General features: G+C 45.8%; 1 protein-coding gene across 6 annotated transcripts in view; it reads left to right on the forward strand.

The window, feature by feature from the left end:
* LOC130292042 (uncharacterized) overlaps positions 1 to 18,762 on the forward strand; it is a 282,836-nt gene extending 264,074 nt beyond the window's left edge. For 2 of the 6 annotated variants that reach the window (XM_056541481.1, XM_056541480.1), the window contains exons 3-8: positions 15,431 to 15,495; positions 16,045 to 16,187; positions 16,622 to 16,769; positions 16,860 to 16,982; positions 17,430 to 17,575; positions 18,228 to 18,762. In XM_056541481.1, coding sequence (XP_056397456.1) covers positions 16,138 to 16,187; positions 16,622 to 16,769; positions 16,860 to 16,982; positions 17,430 to 17,575; positions 18,228 to 18,459 — 699 coding nt within the window. In that variant the 5' untranslated portion in view covers positions 15,431 to 15,495; positions 16,045 to 16,137 and the 3' untranslated portion in view covers positions 18,460 to 18,762. Of the gene's footprint in view, positions 1 to 12,491; positions 12,688 to 15,297; positions 15,496 to 16,044; positions 16,188 to 16,545; positions 16,770 to 16,859; positions 16,983 to 17,429; positions 17,576 to 18,227 lie in introns of those variants that run through there. The other 4 variants (XM_056541482.1, XM_056541483.1, XM_056541478.1 and 1 more) reach the window with 4 other exon arrangements.
* Positions 18,763 to 19,215: the final 453 nt, after the last annotated feature.

The following is a 19,215-nucleotide window of genomic DNA, read 5'->3' on the forward strand; positions in this document are numbered from 1 at the left end:
GGAGGTCGGGATAGGAGGTTGGGATATGAGGATGGGATATGGGGTTGGGATATGACAACAATATATGAGGAGGGGATATGAAATCAAAAGCTTCCTCCTTTGTTTATTTTCCTCCCCAACAAGGATTAGAAAGGAAAAACCGGGCAATGCCGGGTATTCAGCTAGTATATATATATATATATATATATAAAACTCAATGGGAGAGATTTAACAAAACTTGTGCAGAGCAAGAGTGGTGCAGTTGCCCTTGGCAACCAATCAGATTGCTTCTTTCATTTTACAGAGGCCTTTTAAAAAAAGGAAAGAAGCAAGCTGATTGGTTGCTATGGGCAACTGGGCAACTTTTCCTGTGGACAGGTTTTGATAAATCTCCCCCAATGTGTGTGTGTGTTTGTATGTGTGTATGTTCCAGCATCACGTCCAAACGGCAAAAGATATTAACATGAAACTTGGCACACACGTTACTTATATGTCAACAACAAAGATAGGATAGGTGATTTAACCCTTACTCAACCCCATTTGCCAGGGTTAGGGTTTTTGTTTAAAGTTCCATACAAGTCTATGGAAAATACTGCATAACTTTTGAAATGGCTGGAGATATTTCGATAATACCCTTAACTACCCCCATTTGTGAGGGTCAGGGTTTTTGTTTAACCCCTTCACAACGAGTGACGTACATGTACGGCACCACGAAGTGTCACTTGGCGCGGGGTTCCGGGAGCGCCACGTCACCGGTAGCGGTGATCGGGCCGGGATGACTGCTGTTATCTAACAGCAGGCATCCCAGCACATCGCCGAGGGGGGTACTGAGACCCCCCCATGACCGCGATGGGCACAAATAGCAGGTCAATTCAGACCTGCGATCTGCGCGATTCCGGGTCATACGGGTCACTGGTGACCCGGTGACCCTGAAAATAAGAGGGATCGGGGGTGTCACTCTTGATCCCCCTGAAGGGATAGGAGTTTGGTGGCAGGGGTGCCACCCCTCCTATCCCTGCTATTGGTCGGCCGAGCAACCGACCAATAGCAGACCGGGGGAGGGGGGGTTAAAGTTTGGTTTCCCCGCTTTGCCCACCTATCGGTGTCCGGGCAAAATGGGGGAACTGTCCAGGGACCGGCGCCGAAGGTCCCTTACCTGGATCCCGGAACCCGGAGCGCGATCCTCCATGCGGGGACCCCCCATGTGCGGCGGCGGCAGCAATTCATCCGGGTCCTGCCAGGTGAGTTGTTGCCTAGCAACATCCGGAGGACCACAGTTTACAGAGGGGTTCAGGTTGTAGATCACTATGCAGTGGTCTCAAACTGTAGACCTCCAGATGTTGCAAAACTACAACTCTCAGCATGCCCAGAAAGCAGTTTGCTGTCTGTGCATGCTGCGAGTTGTAGTTTTGTAACATCTGGAGGGCCACAGTTTAGAGACCACTGGACAGTGATTTACAACCTGAACCCCTCTAAATCTTGCAAAACTACAACTCCCAGCATTCAGGAACAGCATAAGGCTGTCTTGGCATGCTGGGAGTTGTACTTGCGTGCCACCTGCCGTTGCATAACTATATCTCCCAGCATGCCCTTCCGCAATCAGTACATGCTGGGAGTTGTAGTTTTGCAACAGCTGGAGGCACACTGTTTGGAAAATACTGAGTTAGGTCATAGAACCTAATTCAAGGTTTTTCAACCAGTGTGCCCCCAGCTGTTGCAAAACTACAACTCCCAGCATGCATGGTCTGTCAGTGAATGCTGGGAGTTGTAGTTTTGACCCCCCTCCCATGTGAATGTACAGGCCACATTCACACTGGAGGCAGATTACAGTGAGTTCCGCGCTTCAAGTTTGAGCTGCAACAAATTTTCCGCCGCAGCTCAAACTCCTAGCGGGAGACTCAGTGTAATCTGCCTCCAGTGTGAATGCAACCTAAAAACACTACACTACACCAACATAAAATAAAGAGTAAAACACTACATATACACACATACACTACCCCCCCTACCACCCCCCTTCCCCAATAAAAATGAAAAACTTATTGTACGGCAGTGTTTCTAAGATGGAGCCTCCAGCTGTTGCAAAACGAAAACTCCCAGCATTTCTTGCCAGCAATTGACTGTCCAAGCATGCTGGGAGTTTTACAACAGCTGGAGGCACCCTGTTTGGGAATCACTGGCATAAAATACCCCTATGTCCCTAATTCAGGCCTCAAATGCAAATGGCACTCTTATTTTGAAGCCCTGTTGTATTTCAAGGCAACAGTATAGGGTCACATATGGGGTATCACTGTACTCGGGAGAAACTGCCTAACAAATTTTGGGGGGCTTTTTCTCCTTTTACCCCTTATGAAAAGGAACAGTTGGGGTCTACACCAGCATGTTAGTGTAAAAAAATAAACATTTTTACACTAACATGCTGGTGTTGCCCTATACTTTTCATTTTCACAAGAGGTAAAAGGGAAAAACGCCCCCCAAAATTTGTAATGCAATTTCTCCCGAGTACGGAGATACCCCTTATGTGGGCGCAAAGTGCTCTGGGGCACACAACAAGGCCCAGAAGGGAGAGTGCGCCATGTACATTTGAGGTGATTTGCACAGGGGTGGCTGATTGTTACAGCGGTTCTGACAAAACACACCCACATGTGACCCCATTTTGGAAACTACACCCCTCACAGATTTTCCTTACAAGCAGAGAGCTTCAAAGTTAGAAAAATGCAAAATTTACATTTTTTTCATCAAATTTGGGGATTTTTCACCAAGAAAGGTTGCAAGTTACCACAAAAATTTACCACTATGCTAAAGTAGAATATGTCACGAAAAAACAATCTCAGAATCAGAATGATAAGTAAAAGCATTCCAGAGTTATTAATGTTTAAAGTGACAGTGGTCAGATTTGCAAAAAAGGGCTTCATCCTAGAGGTGAAAATGGGCTGCATTAAAGTCCCATGCAAATCATTGGGAAATGTATGTTCCCACATAACTTCCGTACAGGTGGAGATATTTCAATAATACCTGGTACACATATTACTTGTATGTCAAATAAAAAGATATGATAGTTAAATTAACCCTTACATACACCCTTATATAAAAGATGGGTTTTTGTTTCAAGTCCCATGCAAGTATATGGGACTTCCAGTACCTTACTCCACAAGCTCCGTTCTGCATCTCCTGGTGAATGTGTCAATCTGGCTTGCAAGCCACACCCCATCTCACATAGACAAGCCCACATTTTAAGCCCCACTCCTTATATTATCTACCCTTATTGTGCATCGGTCTGGCTTGCAAATCACGCCCAGTCCCACAAAGCCACGTCCCCTTCTATTTTGAGCTTACAATATCTTCATCACAAATCAGTCCCATCTGAGGACAGGATAGGAGGATGGGACATAAGGAAGGGATATGAGGTCGGGATATGAGGACAGGATATGAGGATGGGCTATAAGGATGGTATATGAGGTCGGGATATAAAGACGGGATGTGGGGATAGGATATGAGGATGGGATATAAGGTCGGGATATGAGGATGGGATATGAGGTCAAGATAGGAGGTGGGAATATGAGGACAGGATATAAGGATGGGATATGAGGTTGAGATATGAGGACAGAATATGAGAATGGAATATGAGGACGGGATAGGAGGTCGAGATATGAGGACAGGATTTGAGGATGGGATATGAGGATAGCATATAAGGTCGGGATATGAGGACAGGATATGAAGTCAGGATATGAGGACGGGATATGAGGTTGGGACATAAGGACGGGATATGAGGTCAGCATATGAGGATGGGATATGAGGATAGCATATGAGGACAGGATATGAGGATGGGACATAAGGACGGGATATGAGGTTGTGATATGAGGATGGGATATGAGGACAGAATATGAGGTCAGGATATGAGGATGGGATGTGAGGATGGGATGTGAGGATGGGATAGGAGGATGGGATATTAGGTCTGAATAGGAGGACAGCATATGAGGATGGCATACAAGGTCGGGATATGAGAATGGGATATGAGGACAGGATAGGAGGTCGGGATAAGAGGATGGGATATAAGGTCGGGATATGAGGTAGGGATATGAGGACAAGATGTGAGGACGGGATGTGAGGTCGCGATATGAGGACAGGATATTAGGTCGTGATAAGAGGATGGATATGAGGACAGGATATGAGGTCGGGATATGAGGAAGGGATATGAGGATTGGATTGGAGGTCAAGATAGGAGGTCGGGATAGGAGGTCGAGATAGAAGGATGGGATATGGGGACGGGATATGAGGACGGGATAGGAGGACGGAATAGGAGGTCGGGATAAGAGGTCGGAATAGGAGGACGGGATAGGACGACGGGATAGGAGGCTGAGATATGATGACGGGATAGGAGATTGGGATATGAGGATGGGATATGGGGTTGGGATATGACAACAATATATGAGGACGGGATATGAAGTCAAAAGCTTCCTCCTTTGTTTATTTTCCTCCCCAACAAGGATTAGGAAGGAAAAACCGGGCAATGCTGGGTATTCATCTATTATATATATAAAACTCAATGAGGGAGATTTATCAAAACTTGTGCAGAGCAAGAGTGGTGCAGTTGCCCATGGCAACCAATCAGATTGCTTCTTTCATTTTACAGAGGCCTTATTAAAAACGGAAAGAAGCAAGCTGATTGGTTGCTATGGGCAACTGAACAACTTTTCCTTTGGACAGGTTTTGATAAATCTCCCCCAATGTGTGTGTATGTATGTGTGTGTATGTTCCAGTATCACGTTTAAACGGCAAAAGATATAAACATGAAACTTGGCACACACGTTACTTATATGTCAACAACAAAGATATGATAGGTGATTTAACCCTTACTCAACCCCATTTGCCAGGGTCAGGGTTTTTGTTTAACCCCTTCATGACCCAGCCCATTTTCACCTTCATGACCTGGGCATTTTTTGAAAATCTGACCACTGTCACTTTAAACATTAATAACTTTGGAATGCTTTTACTTATCATTCTGATTCCGAGATTATTTTTTTGTGACATATTCTACTTTATGTTATTGGTAAAATTTCACTGATATTTGTATCCTTTCTTGGTAAAAAATCTAAAAATTTCATGAAAATTTTGAAAATTTAGCATTTTTCTAACTTTGAAAGTCTCTGCTTGAAAGGAAAATGGATATTTCAAATAAATTACATATTGATTCACATATACAATATGTCTACTTTGTGTTTGCATAAAAAAAATTGACAAGTTTTTACTTTTGGAAGACACCAGAGGGCTTCAAAGTTCCGCAGCAATTTTCCAATTTTTCTCAAGATTTTCAAAATCGTAATTTTTCAGGGCCCAGTTCAGGTTGGAAGTGGATTTTAAGGGTCTTCATATTAGAAATACCCCATAAATGACCCCATTATAAAAACTGCAGCCCCCAAAGTATTCAAAATGACATTCAGTAAGTGTTTTAACCCTTTAGGTGTTTCACAGGAATAGCAGCAAAGTGAAGGAGAAAATTCTAAATCTTCATTTTTTACACTCGCATTTTCTTGTAGACCCAATTTTTGAATTTTTACAAGGGGTAAAAGGAGAGAAATCACCCTAAAATTTGTAACCCAATTTCTCTCGAGTAAGGAAATACCTCATATGTGTATGTAAAGTGTTCGGCGGGCGCAGTAGAGGGCTCAGAAGGGAAGGAGCGACAGTGGGATTTTGGAGAGTGAGTTTTTCTGAAAGGGTTTTTGGGGGGCATGTCCCATTTAGGAAGCCCCTATGGTGCCAGAACAGTGGACCCCCCCCCCACATGTGACCCCATTTTGGAAACTATACCCCTCATGGAATTTAATAAGGGGTGCAGTGAGCATTTACACCCCACTGGTGTTTGACAGATATTTGAAACAGTGGACTGTGCAAATCAAAAAATTTATTTTTCATTTTCACAGACCACTGTTCCAAAAATCTGTCATACACCAGTGGGGTGTAAATGCTCACTGCACCCCTTATTAAATTCCGTGAGGGGTGTAGTTTCCAAAATGGGGTCACATATGGATATTTATTGTTTTGCGTTTGTCAGAACTGCTGTAACAATCAGCCACCCCTGTGCAAATCGCCTCAAATGTACATGGCGCACTCTCCCTTCTGGGCCTTGTTGTGCGCCCCCAGAGCACTTTGCGCCCACATATGGGGTATCTCCGTAGTCGGGAGAAATTGCGTTACAAATTTTGGGGGTCTTTTTTCCCTTTTACCTCTTGTGAAAATGAAAAGTATAGGGCAACACCAGCATGTCAGTGTAAAAAATTTATTTTTTTACACTAACATGCTGGTGTAGACCCCAACTTCACCTTTTCATAAGGGGTTAAAGAAGAAAAAGCCCCCCAAAATTTGTAAGGCAATTTCTCCCGAGTACGGCGATACCCCATATGTGTCCCAAAACTGTTGCCCTGAAATACGACAGGGCTCCAAAGTGAGAGAGCGCCATGCGCATTTGAGGCCTGAATTAGGGATTTGCATAGGGGTATTCTATGCCAATGATTCCCAAACAGGGTGCCTCCAGCTGTTGCAAAACTCCCAGCATGCCTGGACAGTCAATGGCTGTCCGGCAATACTGGGAGTTATTATTTTGCAACAGCTGGAGGCTCCGTTTTGGAAACAGTAGCGTACCAGACGTTTTTCATTTTTTGGGGGGAGGGGGGCTGTGTAGGGGTATGTGTATATGTAGTGTTTTTTACTTTTTATTTTAGGTTAGTGTTAGTGTAGTGTAGTGTTTTTAGGGTACAGTCACATGGGCAGAGGTTCACAGCAAGTTTGCCGCTGGAAGTTTGAGCTGCAGCGCAAAATTTGCGCCATCTCAAACTTGCAGCACTCACTGTAAACCTCCGCCCATGTGAGTGTACCCTGTACATTCACATTGGGGGGGGTCAAACATCCAGCTGTTGCAAACTCCGAGCATGCCCTTTGGCTGTCCGTGCATGCTGGGAGTTGTAGTTTTGCAACAGCTGGAGGAACGCTGGTTTGGAAACAATAAGTTAAGTAATAAACTTTCAAGTGTTTTGCAACCAAACTTAGTGTTTCCAAACCAGTGCGCCTCCAGCTGTTGCAAAACTACAACTCCCAGCATGCATGGTCTGTCAGTGCATGCTGGAAGTTATAGTTTTGCAACAATTGCAACAGCTGGAGGCACTGAGGTAGGAAACGGACAATGTTTCCCAACTAGTGTGCCTCCAGTTGTTGCAAAACTACAACTCCCAGCATGCCCAGACTGCCCAGACTGCCCAGGCATGCTGGAAGTTGTAGTTCGGCAATATCTGAAGGATCAGATGTTGCCGAACTACAACTTCCAGCATGCTTGGGCAGTCTGGGCATGCTGGGAGTTGTAGTTTTGCAACATCTGGAGGTCCACAGTTTGGAGACCACTGTATAATGGTCTCCAATCTGTGCTCTTCCAGATGTTAGAGAACTACAACTCCCAGCATGCCTGGACAGACTGAGCATGCTGAGATTTGTAGTTTTGCAACATCTGGAAGAGCACAGATTGGAGACCATTATACAGTGGTCTCCAAACTGTGGACCTCCAGATGTTGCAAAACTACAACTCCCAGCATGCCCAGAAAGCCAAAGGCTGTCTGGGCATGCTGGGAGTTGCAGTTTTGAAACTCTCAGAGGCAGCAGTGAGATCGCTTTACGGCGATCTCACTGCTGCCAATGAAGATGCCGCCCTGCTGCCGGAAACTCACCTCCGAGACGCAGCGCAGCCAGGACCGCATGGACGACGCCGGGACCGCCGGGACCGCTCGGGACACCGCTCGGACTGGTAAGTGACGCCGGGGGACGGGTCAGGGACACTTAGCAGAGCGGTGTGTGTCCCGATCCCCGTGATCGGGACACACACACTGCGCTGCTAAGTATTTTCATAGCGAAACGCTGCTATCAGCTAGTCAGATTTGACCAGCTGATAGCAGCGATCGCTGGGGGGGGGGTGGGGGATGAAACCCCCCGTGGTCGCACGGTAAGATGGCTGGCTATCAGTGATAGCCACCATCTTTCCGGGCACTGCGGGGTGCCGCGAGTAGCGGCAGTAATGTTCATGACGTACCTGTATGTCATGGGTCGGGAACACCTTGCCACCCATGACGTACAGGTATGTCATAGGTCGGGAAGGGGTTAAAGTCCCATACAAGTCTATGGAAAATATATGTTACTGCATAACTTTCCAAAATGGCTTGAGATATTTCGATAATACTTGGTCACGTGTTACTTTTATGACCACTTAAACTATAGGATAGTTAATTTATTCCTTAACTACCCCCATTTGTCAGGGTCGGGGTTTTTGTTTAAAGTCCCATGCAAATCATTGGGAAATGTATGTTCCGACATAACTTCCGTACAGCTGGAGATATTTCAATAATACCTGGTACACATATTACTTATATGTCAAATGAAAAGATATGATAGTTAAATTAACCCTTACATACACCCTTTTTTTTAAATAAAAGATGGGTTTTTGTTTCAAGACCCATTCAAGTATATGGGACTTCCAGTACCTTACTCCACAAGCTCCGTTCTGCATCTCCTGGTGAATGTGTCAATCTGGCTTGCAAGCCATACCCCATCTCACATAGACAAGCCCACATTTTAAGCCCCACTCCTTATATTATCTACCCTTTTATGTGCATCGGTCTGGCTTGCAAATCATGCCCAGTCCCACAAAGCCATGTCCCCTTCTATTTTCAGCTTACAATATCTTCATCACAAATCAGTCCCATCTGAGGATAGGATATGAGGATGGGATATAAGGTCGGGATATGAGGATGGGATATGAGGTCAAGATAGGAGGTGGGAATATGAGGACAGGATATAAGGATGGGATATGAGGTTGAGATATGAGGACAGAATATGAGAATGAAATATGAGGACGGGATAGGAGGATGGGACATAAGGACGGGATATGAGGTTGTGATATGAGGATGGGATATGAGGACTGGATTGGAGGACGGGATATTAGGTCTGGATAGGAGGACAGCATATGAGGATGGCCTATGAGGTCGGGATATGAGAATGGGATATGAGGACAGGATATGAGGTCGGGATATGAGGACAGGATAAGAGGAGGGGATATAAGGTCGGGATATGAGGTAGGGATATGAGGACAAGATGTGAGGACGGGATGTGAGGTCGGGATATGAGGACAGGATATTAGGTCGTGATAAGAGGATGGATATGAGGACAGAATATGAGGTTGGGATACACTAATACTGTTCTCACTTTGCCAAGTTATCGGACAACCTGGCCCCAAAATGATGGATTATAAAAGGATAGCAGCATAAGGGAAAAATACACATTTTGAACCCAAAAACTAGGAATCGACCGATATCGTTTTTTTAGGGCCGATACCGATAATCGGTGGAGGTTGGGGCCGATACCAGAATATCGGTATAAGTTATTGGCTATTTATCCCCCCTCGACACCGCTGCAGGTCATTGATTTAAAGCGGGCGCTTTAAATCAATGCACTGCAGTGGCTTTTGCGGTGCCATAGGCCGCCGCCACCCACTTCTCTCCCCCTACCTGTCAGGGTGGTCCGGGCCATCCATCCTTCCTGTAGTGTCCGGTGTGAGGTGGTTTTTTGCGCCCCCGTAGATCCATGCGTCCGCTCCTCCCCCAGCTCTCCAAACATTTCCGAAGCTAGAACTGGGGGAGGGCAGAGCAAGGGGAGGGAGGAGGTTTATGCCCCCTCCCTCATCTACCCTCACTGAGCTCGGCTGGACACAGATCTCTACGGCACGCCCCCTCCCTGAGGACATAGATCTCCACGGCAGGTCCCCTCCCTCATCTCCCCTCCCTGAGGACGTAAATCTCCACGGCAGGTCCCCTCCCTCATCTCCCCGAGCTGAGGACGTAGAGCAGTGCTCCCAATGTGCTCTATGTGTAAAGGGGGACATGCTGCACGGGCTAAAGGGGGACATACTGCACGGGCTAAAGGGGGATATACTGCATGGGCTAAAGGGGACATACTGTATGGGCTAAAGGGGACATACTGTATGGGCTAAAGGGGGACATACTGCATGGGCTAAAGGGGACATACTGCATGGGCTAAAGGGGACATACTGCATGGGCTAAAGGGGACATACTGTATGGGCTAAAGGGGGACATACTGTTCAGGCTAAATGTTCCCCTTTAGCCCGTGCAGTATGTCCCCTTTTAGCCCATACAGTATGTCCCCCTTTAGCCCATACTGTATGTCCCCCTTTAGCCCGTACAGTATGTCCCCCTTTAGCCCATACAGTATGTCCCCCTTTAGCCCATACAGTATGTCCCCCTTTAGCCCGTACAGTATGTCCCCCTTTAGCCCATACAGTATGTCCCCCTTTAGCCCGTACAGTATGTCCCCCTTTAGCCCGTGCAGTATGTCCCCCTTTAGCCCATACAGTATGTCCCCCTTTAGCCCATACAGTATGTCCCCCTTTACACATAGAGCTCATTGGGAGCACTGCTCTATGTCCTCAGCTTGGGGAGATGAGGGAGGGGACCTGCCGTGGAGATTTACGTCCTCAGGGAGGGAAGATGAGGGAGGGGACCTGCCGTGGAGATCTATGTCCTCAGGGAGGGGGCATGCCGTAGAGATCTGCGTCCAGCCGAGCTCAGGGAGTTGAGGGAGGGGGCGTGAACCTCCTCCCTCCCCTTGCTCTGCCCTCCCCCAGTTCTAGCTTCGGAAATGTTCGGAGAGCTGGGGGAGGAGCGGACGCATCGATCTACGCAAAAAAACCACCTCACACCGGCGGCATTCCGGGTGGAGGGTGAACCGGTCCGGGCTGTCCTTCTCCGGCGGTCATCTTCTCCACTTCGGACAGGCTCCGGCCTAGTACGCTGCATAGACGCCGCTGCGCAGTGACGCCCGTGCGCAGCGACGCACCTGACTTCACGGCGTAGCGGCGTCTATGCAGCTACTAGGCCGGAGCCTGCCCGGAGTGGAGAAGATGACCGCCGGAGAAGAAGGACAGCCCGGACCGGTTCACCCTTCACCCGGAACGCCCCCGGACACTACAGGAACGATGGATGGCCCGGACCACCACCATTACAGGTAAGTTGAATTTTTTTAATTGACTCGGAGGGTGGGGGAGGGGCCCGCAGGTATAGCGGTATGGGCTAAAATCCATACCGGTATACCGCCCAGCATCACGGTGGGGGTGAAACGCGGTGCGGTGGGTCGGGGGGGCGGTCGCGGTGCGGTGGGTCGGGGGGGCATTCGCTGTGCGGCGGGTCGGGGGGGGTGGTCGCGGTGCGGTTGGGGCGGCACGGGGGCGGGGCATTATCGGCTTATCGCCAAGGTATCGGCAAAATCGTGATTATCGGCCGATAATATCGGCCATACCGATAATCGGTCGATCCCTACCAAAACCCCATTCAAAATACAGGCCTACGTCCTCCCCTTCAACCTGCCTGTCCATCTCCAAATATACCCTTTTTAATAATAATAATACGCTCCTCCTTTGCATTGAAAAAAAGCAAACAGTAAAGTTGCCACATGCAGCCATCCTTTCATCCATTTGTCTTTCTCCACCTATTTTCCCAAACCATGCACTCATACTGTTCTCATTTTGCCAAGTTATCGGACAACCTGGCCCCAAAATTATGGACTATCAAAGGATAGCAGCATAAGGGAAAAATACACATTTTGAACCCAAAAACCCATTTGAGTTTTTAAGTTCAAAATACAGGCCTACCTCCTCCCCTACAGCCTGCCTGTCCATCTCCAAAAATAGCCTTTTTAATAATTATATGCTCCTCTTTAGCTTTGAAAAAAAGCAAACAGTAAAGTTGCCATATGCTGCTATCCTTTCATCCATTTGTCCTTTTACACCTTTTTCCCAAACCATCATACACTCATACTGTTATCTTGTCGCCAAGTTATCGTACTACCTGGCCCAAAAATGATGGATTATAAGAGGGTAGCAGCATAAGGGAAAATTACACATTTTCAAACCGAAAAACCCATGAGGGTTTTCAGGTTCATAATGCAGGTCAGTAAAGTTGCCATATGCTGCCATCCTTTCATTTATTTGTCGGCACTGGTTTAACCAGTTGAAGACGTAGGGTGTACAGGTACGCTCCCATTCCTGGAAATGTCCACTAACCCCACAATGAGTAAAGCGGTGAATGCGTTCCATTCATTACAGGAAAAATTGTGTCTATATTCCCGCAAGATTGTCAACGCGACCTGGCTGATTACCATGGCAACAGAAAGCCAGTGGATAGCTTCCTATCTTCTCAGTATGGAAGCCTGTAAGGTCCAGTCCTAGCCTGAATTGTACAGGTGAACTGTCATAGCAGTTATACTATACTGCAGTTAAGTTGTACTGCAGTATAGTTTAACAGGTAAAAAGTGTGAAAATAAAATGTTTTTCAATAAAAAGTGTAAAAAACTATATAAATGTCCCTTTTCTAATAAAGCCCTGTATTATAAAATAAAAATAAAATAAAGTTATTTATCCCGCACAGTTAACACTATTAAAAAAAAGAAAAACCCTACATAAAAAGACTCTCTCCTAGGACTGTATCCACCTTTTCCAGCCCACCGGAGCACCTGAAAGCTATGCTAATTTATGCAGGCTAAAGACAGCACCTGAAAGCTGAACTAATTTATGCAGGCTAAAGTCAGCAACTGCCGAGCTGAGGAGTTTGTGACGAATGAAATCACTGTAAGTTCGCTCATCTCTACACATGATTTAATAAGGTAAAAAAACGTTCACCTACACCACTCTTGATGAATACCCCCCAGTAAATAGACCCAGAAGGGCATGACTCTGTTCATTATGTAAGAAAAGAATTACAAAACGGGCAGCGCTCATCCAAACAGTCACTAATGCCATTTATGTAGTAGAACTCACCTGGTGTATATGGAGGGACACAGTTGACACGACACCTGTTGAGCCAAGACAATGTATGTAGGCACTCCCTTCTCCAATTTCCCCAAATAGCAGGGGAGTGAAAGATATGGTAGGAAAAGAGTATGAAAAGGGGGGAGGTGTAGAATGCATTTGACTGATTTCACATTGGGACTAACTGGCAGGCATCAGCGGAAGTAAGGAGGCGGCAAAGGAGCAGCGGTGGAGGCAGCCGTGAAGATCAGTGGTAAGTGATCTTCACTGCTGCCTTCTAGGAGTTGCCAAACTACAACTTCCAGCATGCCCAGAAAGCCAAAGGATGTCTGGGCTTGCTGGAAGTTGTAGTTTTGCAACATCTGGAGGGCCACAGTTTGGAGACCACCATACAGTGGTGCCCAAGCTGTAGTCCTACAGATGTTGCAAAACTACCACTCCAAGCATGCCCAGACATGCTGGGAGTTATAGTTCTGTAACATCTGGCCCTTCAGATGTTGCAGAACTACAGCTTCCAGCATGCCTGGACAGTCTCACTACTTATATATACCGGCAGGGGGTATATATTTATTAATGCGCCGACGGGGGGTATATATTTATTAATGCGCCGGCGGGGGGTATATATTTATTAAATGCGCCGGCGGGGGGTATATATTTATTAATGCGACGGCGGGGGGTACATATGTATAAATGTGCCGGCAAGGGAATTTATGTATAAATGTGCCGGGGGGGTATATATGTATAAATGCGCCGGCGGGGGTCATATCTTTATTAATGTGCTGCAGGGGGCATATTATAAATGCACTGGGGGGCTAGATATATAGGCTATATGTCTGCCCCCCCCCCCTGCAGCACTATATATATCTTGCCCCCACAGCGCTTTTAATATAGATATGGCCCCCTGCTACTCACAATGGTAATTTTTAAATCTCTCGCTGTGAGTCCTGAATGGCCCCTCGGTATCGGCCGCAGGGTTGCAGAGTGCTATCAATCCCTCAGCCCCTGTACTACAACCCCATCATGGAACAGACTCTGTTCCATGATGGGGTAGTAGTACAAACACTAATGTAGCCTCCCCAGCTGTCTGCAGACTCCCGCAGCCGGGGAATTACTACTCCGATCATGGAAATAAGTCTGTTCCATAATGGGAGTAGTAGTAGTCCCTCAGCACTGCAGGAGTCTGCTGATGTCACCTCAGAAATAACGGATATTATAAACCAGGTGCAAACGGATGACATAAAGGCTCATCCGTTTGCCATAGACTTCAATGTTAAAAATAACGGCCGTTAATTTATCCGTTTCTTGTGACAGAAGAAAAATTAGTGCATGTGCCGTTAATTCTTCCATCACAATTAACGTCCGCTAGTCATGACGGACTATAATGGGTCATAACGGATAATCACAAAATCCCGTAGACTTTAATGGGATTTTGTAATGGACGTTTAACATCCTTTTTTAAAGCTTTTCTAACGGACGTTTATAACAGATGAATTTTTATAGTGTGAAAGCAGCCTTAGTGTTAGCCCCAAAAACAGCTAGCGCTGACCTCCAAATATTACCCTGGTACCCATCGCCCCAGGGGTGCCGAGAAGCGACGGTACCAAAAGGGCCAGATCGTCAAACATGGCGCTCCTGGGCCTAGGCAATAACAGGCTGACATATCTTAGGCTGGGCAGGACCAATAATAATGGTCCTCGCCCACCCTGGTAATGTCAGGCTGTTGCTGCTTGGTTGGTATCTGGCTAATTTATTTATATTGGGGGGGGGGGGGGGGGGAACTGAATTGCTAAACAATTTCATACATGTGAAGACAAGACCTACATAAAGGACTTGAAGGAGAAGGGGGCGGGGAAGGAACATAAAAGATACCAAAACTGAAGAGTGCATCAAAAATGCCAACAAATAATAATGGATTTTGGTCCACAATGAAATAAAATAAAGTACCCGCCGCGCCACCCCCCGACCCGCCGCATCGCACCCCCCACCGTGATGCTGGGCGGTATACCGGTATGGATTTTTGGCTATACCGGTCGGGCCCCTCCCCCACCCTCCGAGTCAATAAAAAAATTTAACTTAATGGGGGTGGTCCGGGCCATCCATCCTTCCTGTAGTGTCCGGGGGCATTCCGGGTGAAGAGTGAACCGGTCCGGGCTGTCCTTCTTCTCCGGCGGTTATCTTCTCCACTCCGGGCAGGCTCCGGCCTAGTACACTGCATAGACGCCGCTACGCCGTGACGTCAGGTGCGTCGCTGTGCACGGGCGTCACTGCGCAGCGGCGTCTATGCAGCGTACTAGGCCGGAGCCTGCCAGGAGTGGAGAAGATGACCGCCGGAGAAGGACAGCCCGGACCGGTTCACCCTCCACCCGGAACGCCCTCTCGTGACCAAAATCAGGTAAGTACCAAAGTCATTAATCTTACAGATCATGTACTTACTAAAGCCCAAAATGAAGTATTGAGTCTAGGGCTTACATTCTGTCCAACGGCAAAATTTGATCGCTTTACTGCCATCAAAGATTTGCAGTTGTTTGCACGTAAGCTAGCATTTAAAAAGATGTTTAATCATAACATTGAAGCTTCCAACTCTGATCTTTCCACCAGGACTGACCAAGAAGCGGTACGCACTTTGATTGAACTCATGGATGAACAAGAACCACAACCTACAGGTAAGTTTCCTACACACCTTTTACCAAAATCCAAAAATTTCCCGCAGCTGACACAGTTCCCAGAGATTGATCTTTTTGTCAAATTAGTCTCTCAGGAGTTCAATCAGATCCCAGAGACAATACAAAATGACAATTTGACATATCACCAACGTCAAGCATTACGTGAGATCCAATCCTTAAAAAATGTCATTATTAAACCGTCCAATAAAGGCGGTAATGTAGTGTTATGGCCCCTAGAAATGTATGAGAGGGAGATGTTACGCCAACTACGACAAGGCGACTGCTATAAAAAACTTACTTTTAATCCTACTTTAAGGTTTTTATCTGAATTAAATATTATTTTAAACCAAGCAGTTGACCAAGGCATTTTTTCAGCCAAACAGATGGAGGCCCTCTTACCAAAAAATCCCACGGTATCCTCCATCTATTTACTCCCTAAAATACACAAAAGTGCCACCTGTCCGCCGGGTAGACCGATTGTGTCTGGCTGTGGAAATTTATGTGAACCGTTATGCCGCCTCATTGATTATCATCTAACCTCTATTGTAGAGACCCTGCCATCTTTTTTAAAAGACACCAATGATGTACTAAGAAAATTAGACAACTTGCAACTCGAATCCGATATGGTTATAGCTACCTGTGATGTGGAGGCACTTTATACTTCTATCCGACATAGTGACGGAATACGAGCGGTAAGATTCTTTTTGTCTTCTAGTGCCCTCGACTCTGATTTATGTAATTTTTTAATAGTGGCCCTTGAGTACATTTTGACTCATAATTTTTTTATGTTTAAGGAGTCTCTCTTCCTGCAGCTCCAGGGCACGGCAATGGGGGCATCTTGTGCGCCCTCGTATGCCAACCTGTTCCTGGGGCTGTGGGAGAGAGACATTTTTATTTCAGATCCCATTCCAGGTATAGAGAACATACAATATTGGTGGCGATATATTGATGATATCCTGTTAGTGTGGCAGGGACCGGTCACTGAACTACAAGACCTAATTACTAGGCTTAACCAAAATGACTTAAATATTAAATTAACCACCAATATAGGTACTACATCTACTGAATTCCTTGATGTTAAGATCATAAGAGATGACAACGGTTTCCTTTCCACTGACCTTTTTAGAAAAAGTACTTCTGCCAACACTATACTTCATGCAAAATCCGGACACCCACGACACCTAGTGAATAACATCCCAACTGGACAATATCTTCGGGCACGACGTATCTGTTCCAATACCTTGGACTTCGAGAAACAAGCTGAAGATCTTCAGGTACGTTTTAAAGAGAGAGGCTATAATGACAATTGTTTGACTAAAGCATACCATAGAGCCAAAAAGAGTGATCGCAATACTCTTTTACAGGTTAAAAGACGTACCATCAAACAGGATTCCGATACCGTTAGATTCATCACAACATACCACTCACGGACCCAAGATATGAACACAGCAATTGCAAAATACTGGCCCTTACTTACGACAGACCAGGTACTTCTTGGATGCCTTCCCAAAAATCCTTCTGTTACTTTTAGAAGGTCGAAAAATATTAAAGATTCTTTGGTTCGTAGTTAGCATCAGGGACCTAATAAATCTCATCTTTTTGGATCAAAAGGCCCCAAATGGGGCAGTTTCAATTGCGGGCAGTGTGTTGCATGCGCAAACATAGAAAAGAATACTACCTTTGAAAATGCCAGTGGAATGAAATCTTACAAAATTACTCATCATATTAACTGTGCAACCAAGGGTGTAGTATACTATGCTAAGTGCCCATGCAACAAAATTTATATTGGTATGACAACACGCGAACTCCGCAGACGCGTGAGGGAACATGTTCTGGACATAAAAGCAGGGAAGGATGGACCAGATCCATTCTATCAGAAGTCTTTGGCAAGACATTTTAAGAAGTACCATGGCAGTGATTCATCTCTTTTACAGGTTCGGGGCATTGATCGGGTCTATGCTGGCCCTCGTGGCGGCAATTGGAAAACTCTTCTCGCTCAAAAAGAATGTAAATGGATTGAAATTTTGGGAACAAAAACTCCGGCTGGATTGAACGAGATCAACAGTTTTGCCTCCTATTTGTAAGTATAATCTATTTTTCTGTGGTTATTTTCATTATCTTTTACATTGCTATCACTACATCACTATCACTCTTCCTCCAACATCACTATATGTCACGATTTTCTCCATATGTCATTATCCCTCTTTTTGTGTTCATTCTTTCTTCTCCCACATTATGGTCATTTATTTTTGGCCCCTTCCCTTCACAACTTTTAGTCCTCTCGTATCCTTCTTCCCCCCTCCCCCTTCCCCTCCCCCATTCCTTCCTTTCTCCCCCCCCCCTTTCTCTCCCCCTCTTCCCCTTCTCTCCCCTTTTTCCCCTCCCCCTCCCCCCTTTTCCCCTCCCCTTCCCCCTCCCCCCCCCTTTTCCCCTTCCCCCTTCCCCCCTCCCCCCTCTTCCCCCTTTCCCCCCCCCCCCTTTCCCCCCCCTTCTTCCCCCCCCCCTCCTTTTTCCTTCATGGTTCGCACATATACATACTTCCTGCACTTGTCCATCTATTCCTATTATTGTTTTCTCCGTCTCTTATGTGTTTTTTTTCTATGTTATATGTATTTATTTTACTCAAATATCCTTATCTATGTTGTTCTCGCTGTTTGTAATTATGATATTCTCCTTTTTTCATTGTTGTAATTTTTTCTCTTTTTTCATCCAATTATTGTTTATTTATGTAGGGTCTACAATACATCTTGCTCATCATTCTATCAATATGGCGGGAGACTCCCCTTTTCCTTCCTTTTCTCTCCTCCTTTCCCATGTTCCCCATCCTTATGTACTATTCGATATATCTTTAATGTATTTATTATTGTTGCTATTACTAGTAGTGCTGTCCAATTAACTATCTGTGTATGGTTCATGTATGTATATTCATACAATATTGATTTGTCTTTCTTAAATTATGTTTAAAGCTATATGGGGGGCCCCCCACCTTATCATGTATGTTTATTCATGTGTTTTTTATAGTTATTATTTTTTGGCTATTATATTACCATCCTCTTTTATTGATGTACAATTCATATATTACATACATTTCATTTATCATGCCCTCCTCTATTTGTCCCTATATCTTATCACTTGGCAATACTAATGCATTTATTATTTTCCATACTTATCACAATTATTCATTTATTTCATCACTTCCATTCATTCACCTTCCCAGCATTAAATCCCATGGCATATTTGTACACTCAGGTCTATTTCATCACATTATCCCCATTCACACCCCTCTTCATTTCCACACCCCCCCCTCTCTTCTTCCCCTCTATATACATATATATATATTTTTTTTCCTGCCCTTTCACTATTTTTGCACAAATGTTGTTTATTTTCACGTGCACACACAGATCCTTACACAATTCATGCATCACATATATTCTACTGTCACGATGCCGGCTGGCAGGTAGTGGATCCTCTGTGCCAGAGAGGGATTGGCGTGGACCGTGCTAGAGGATCGGTTCTAAGTCACTACTGGTTTTCACCAGAGCCCGCCGCAAAGCGGGATGGTCTTGCTGCGGCGGTAGTGACCAGGTCGTATCCCCTAGCAACGGCTCAACCTCTCTGGCTGCTGAAGATAGGCGCGGTACAAGGGAGTAGACAGAAGCAAGGTCGGACGTAGCAGAAGGTCGGGGCAGGCAGCAAGGATCGTAGTCAGGGGCAACGGCA

This window comes from Hyla sarda, chromosome 9 (genome assembly GCF_029499605.1).
Source record: "Hyla sarda isolate aHylSar1 chromosome 9, aHylSar1.hap1, whole genome shotgun sequence".
Taxonomy (NCBI): Eukaryota; Metazoa; Chordata; class Amphibia; order Anura; family Hylidae; genus Hyla; species Hyla sarda.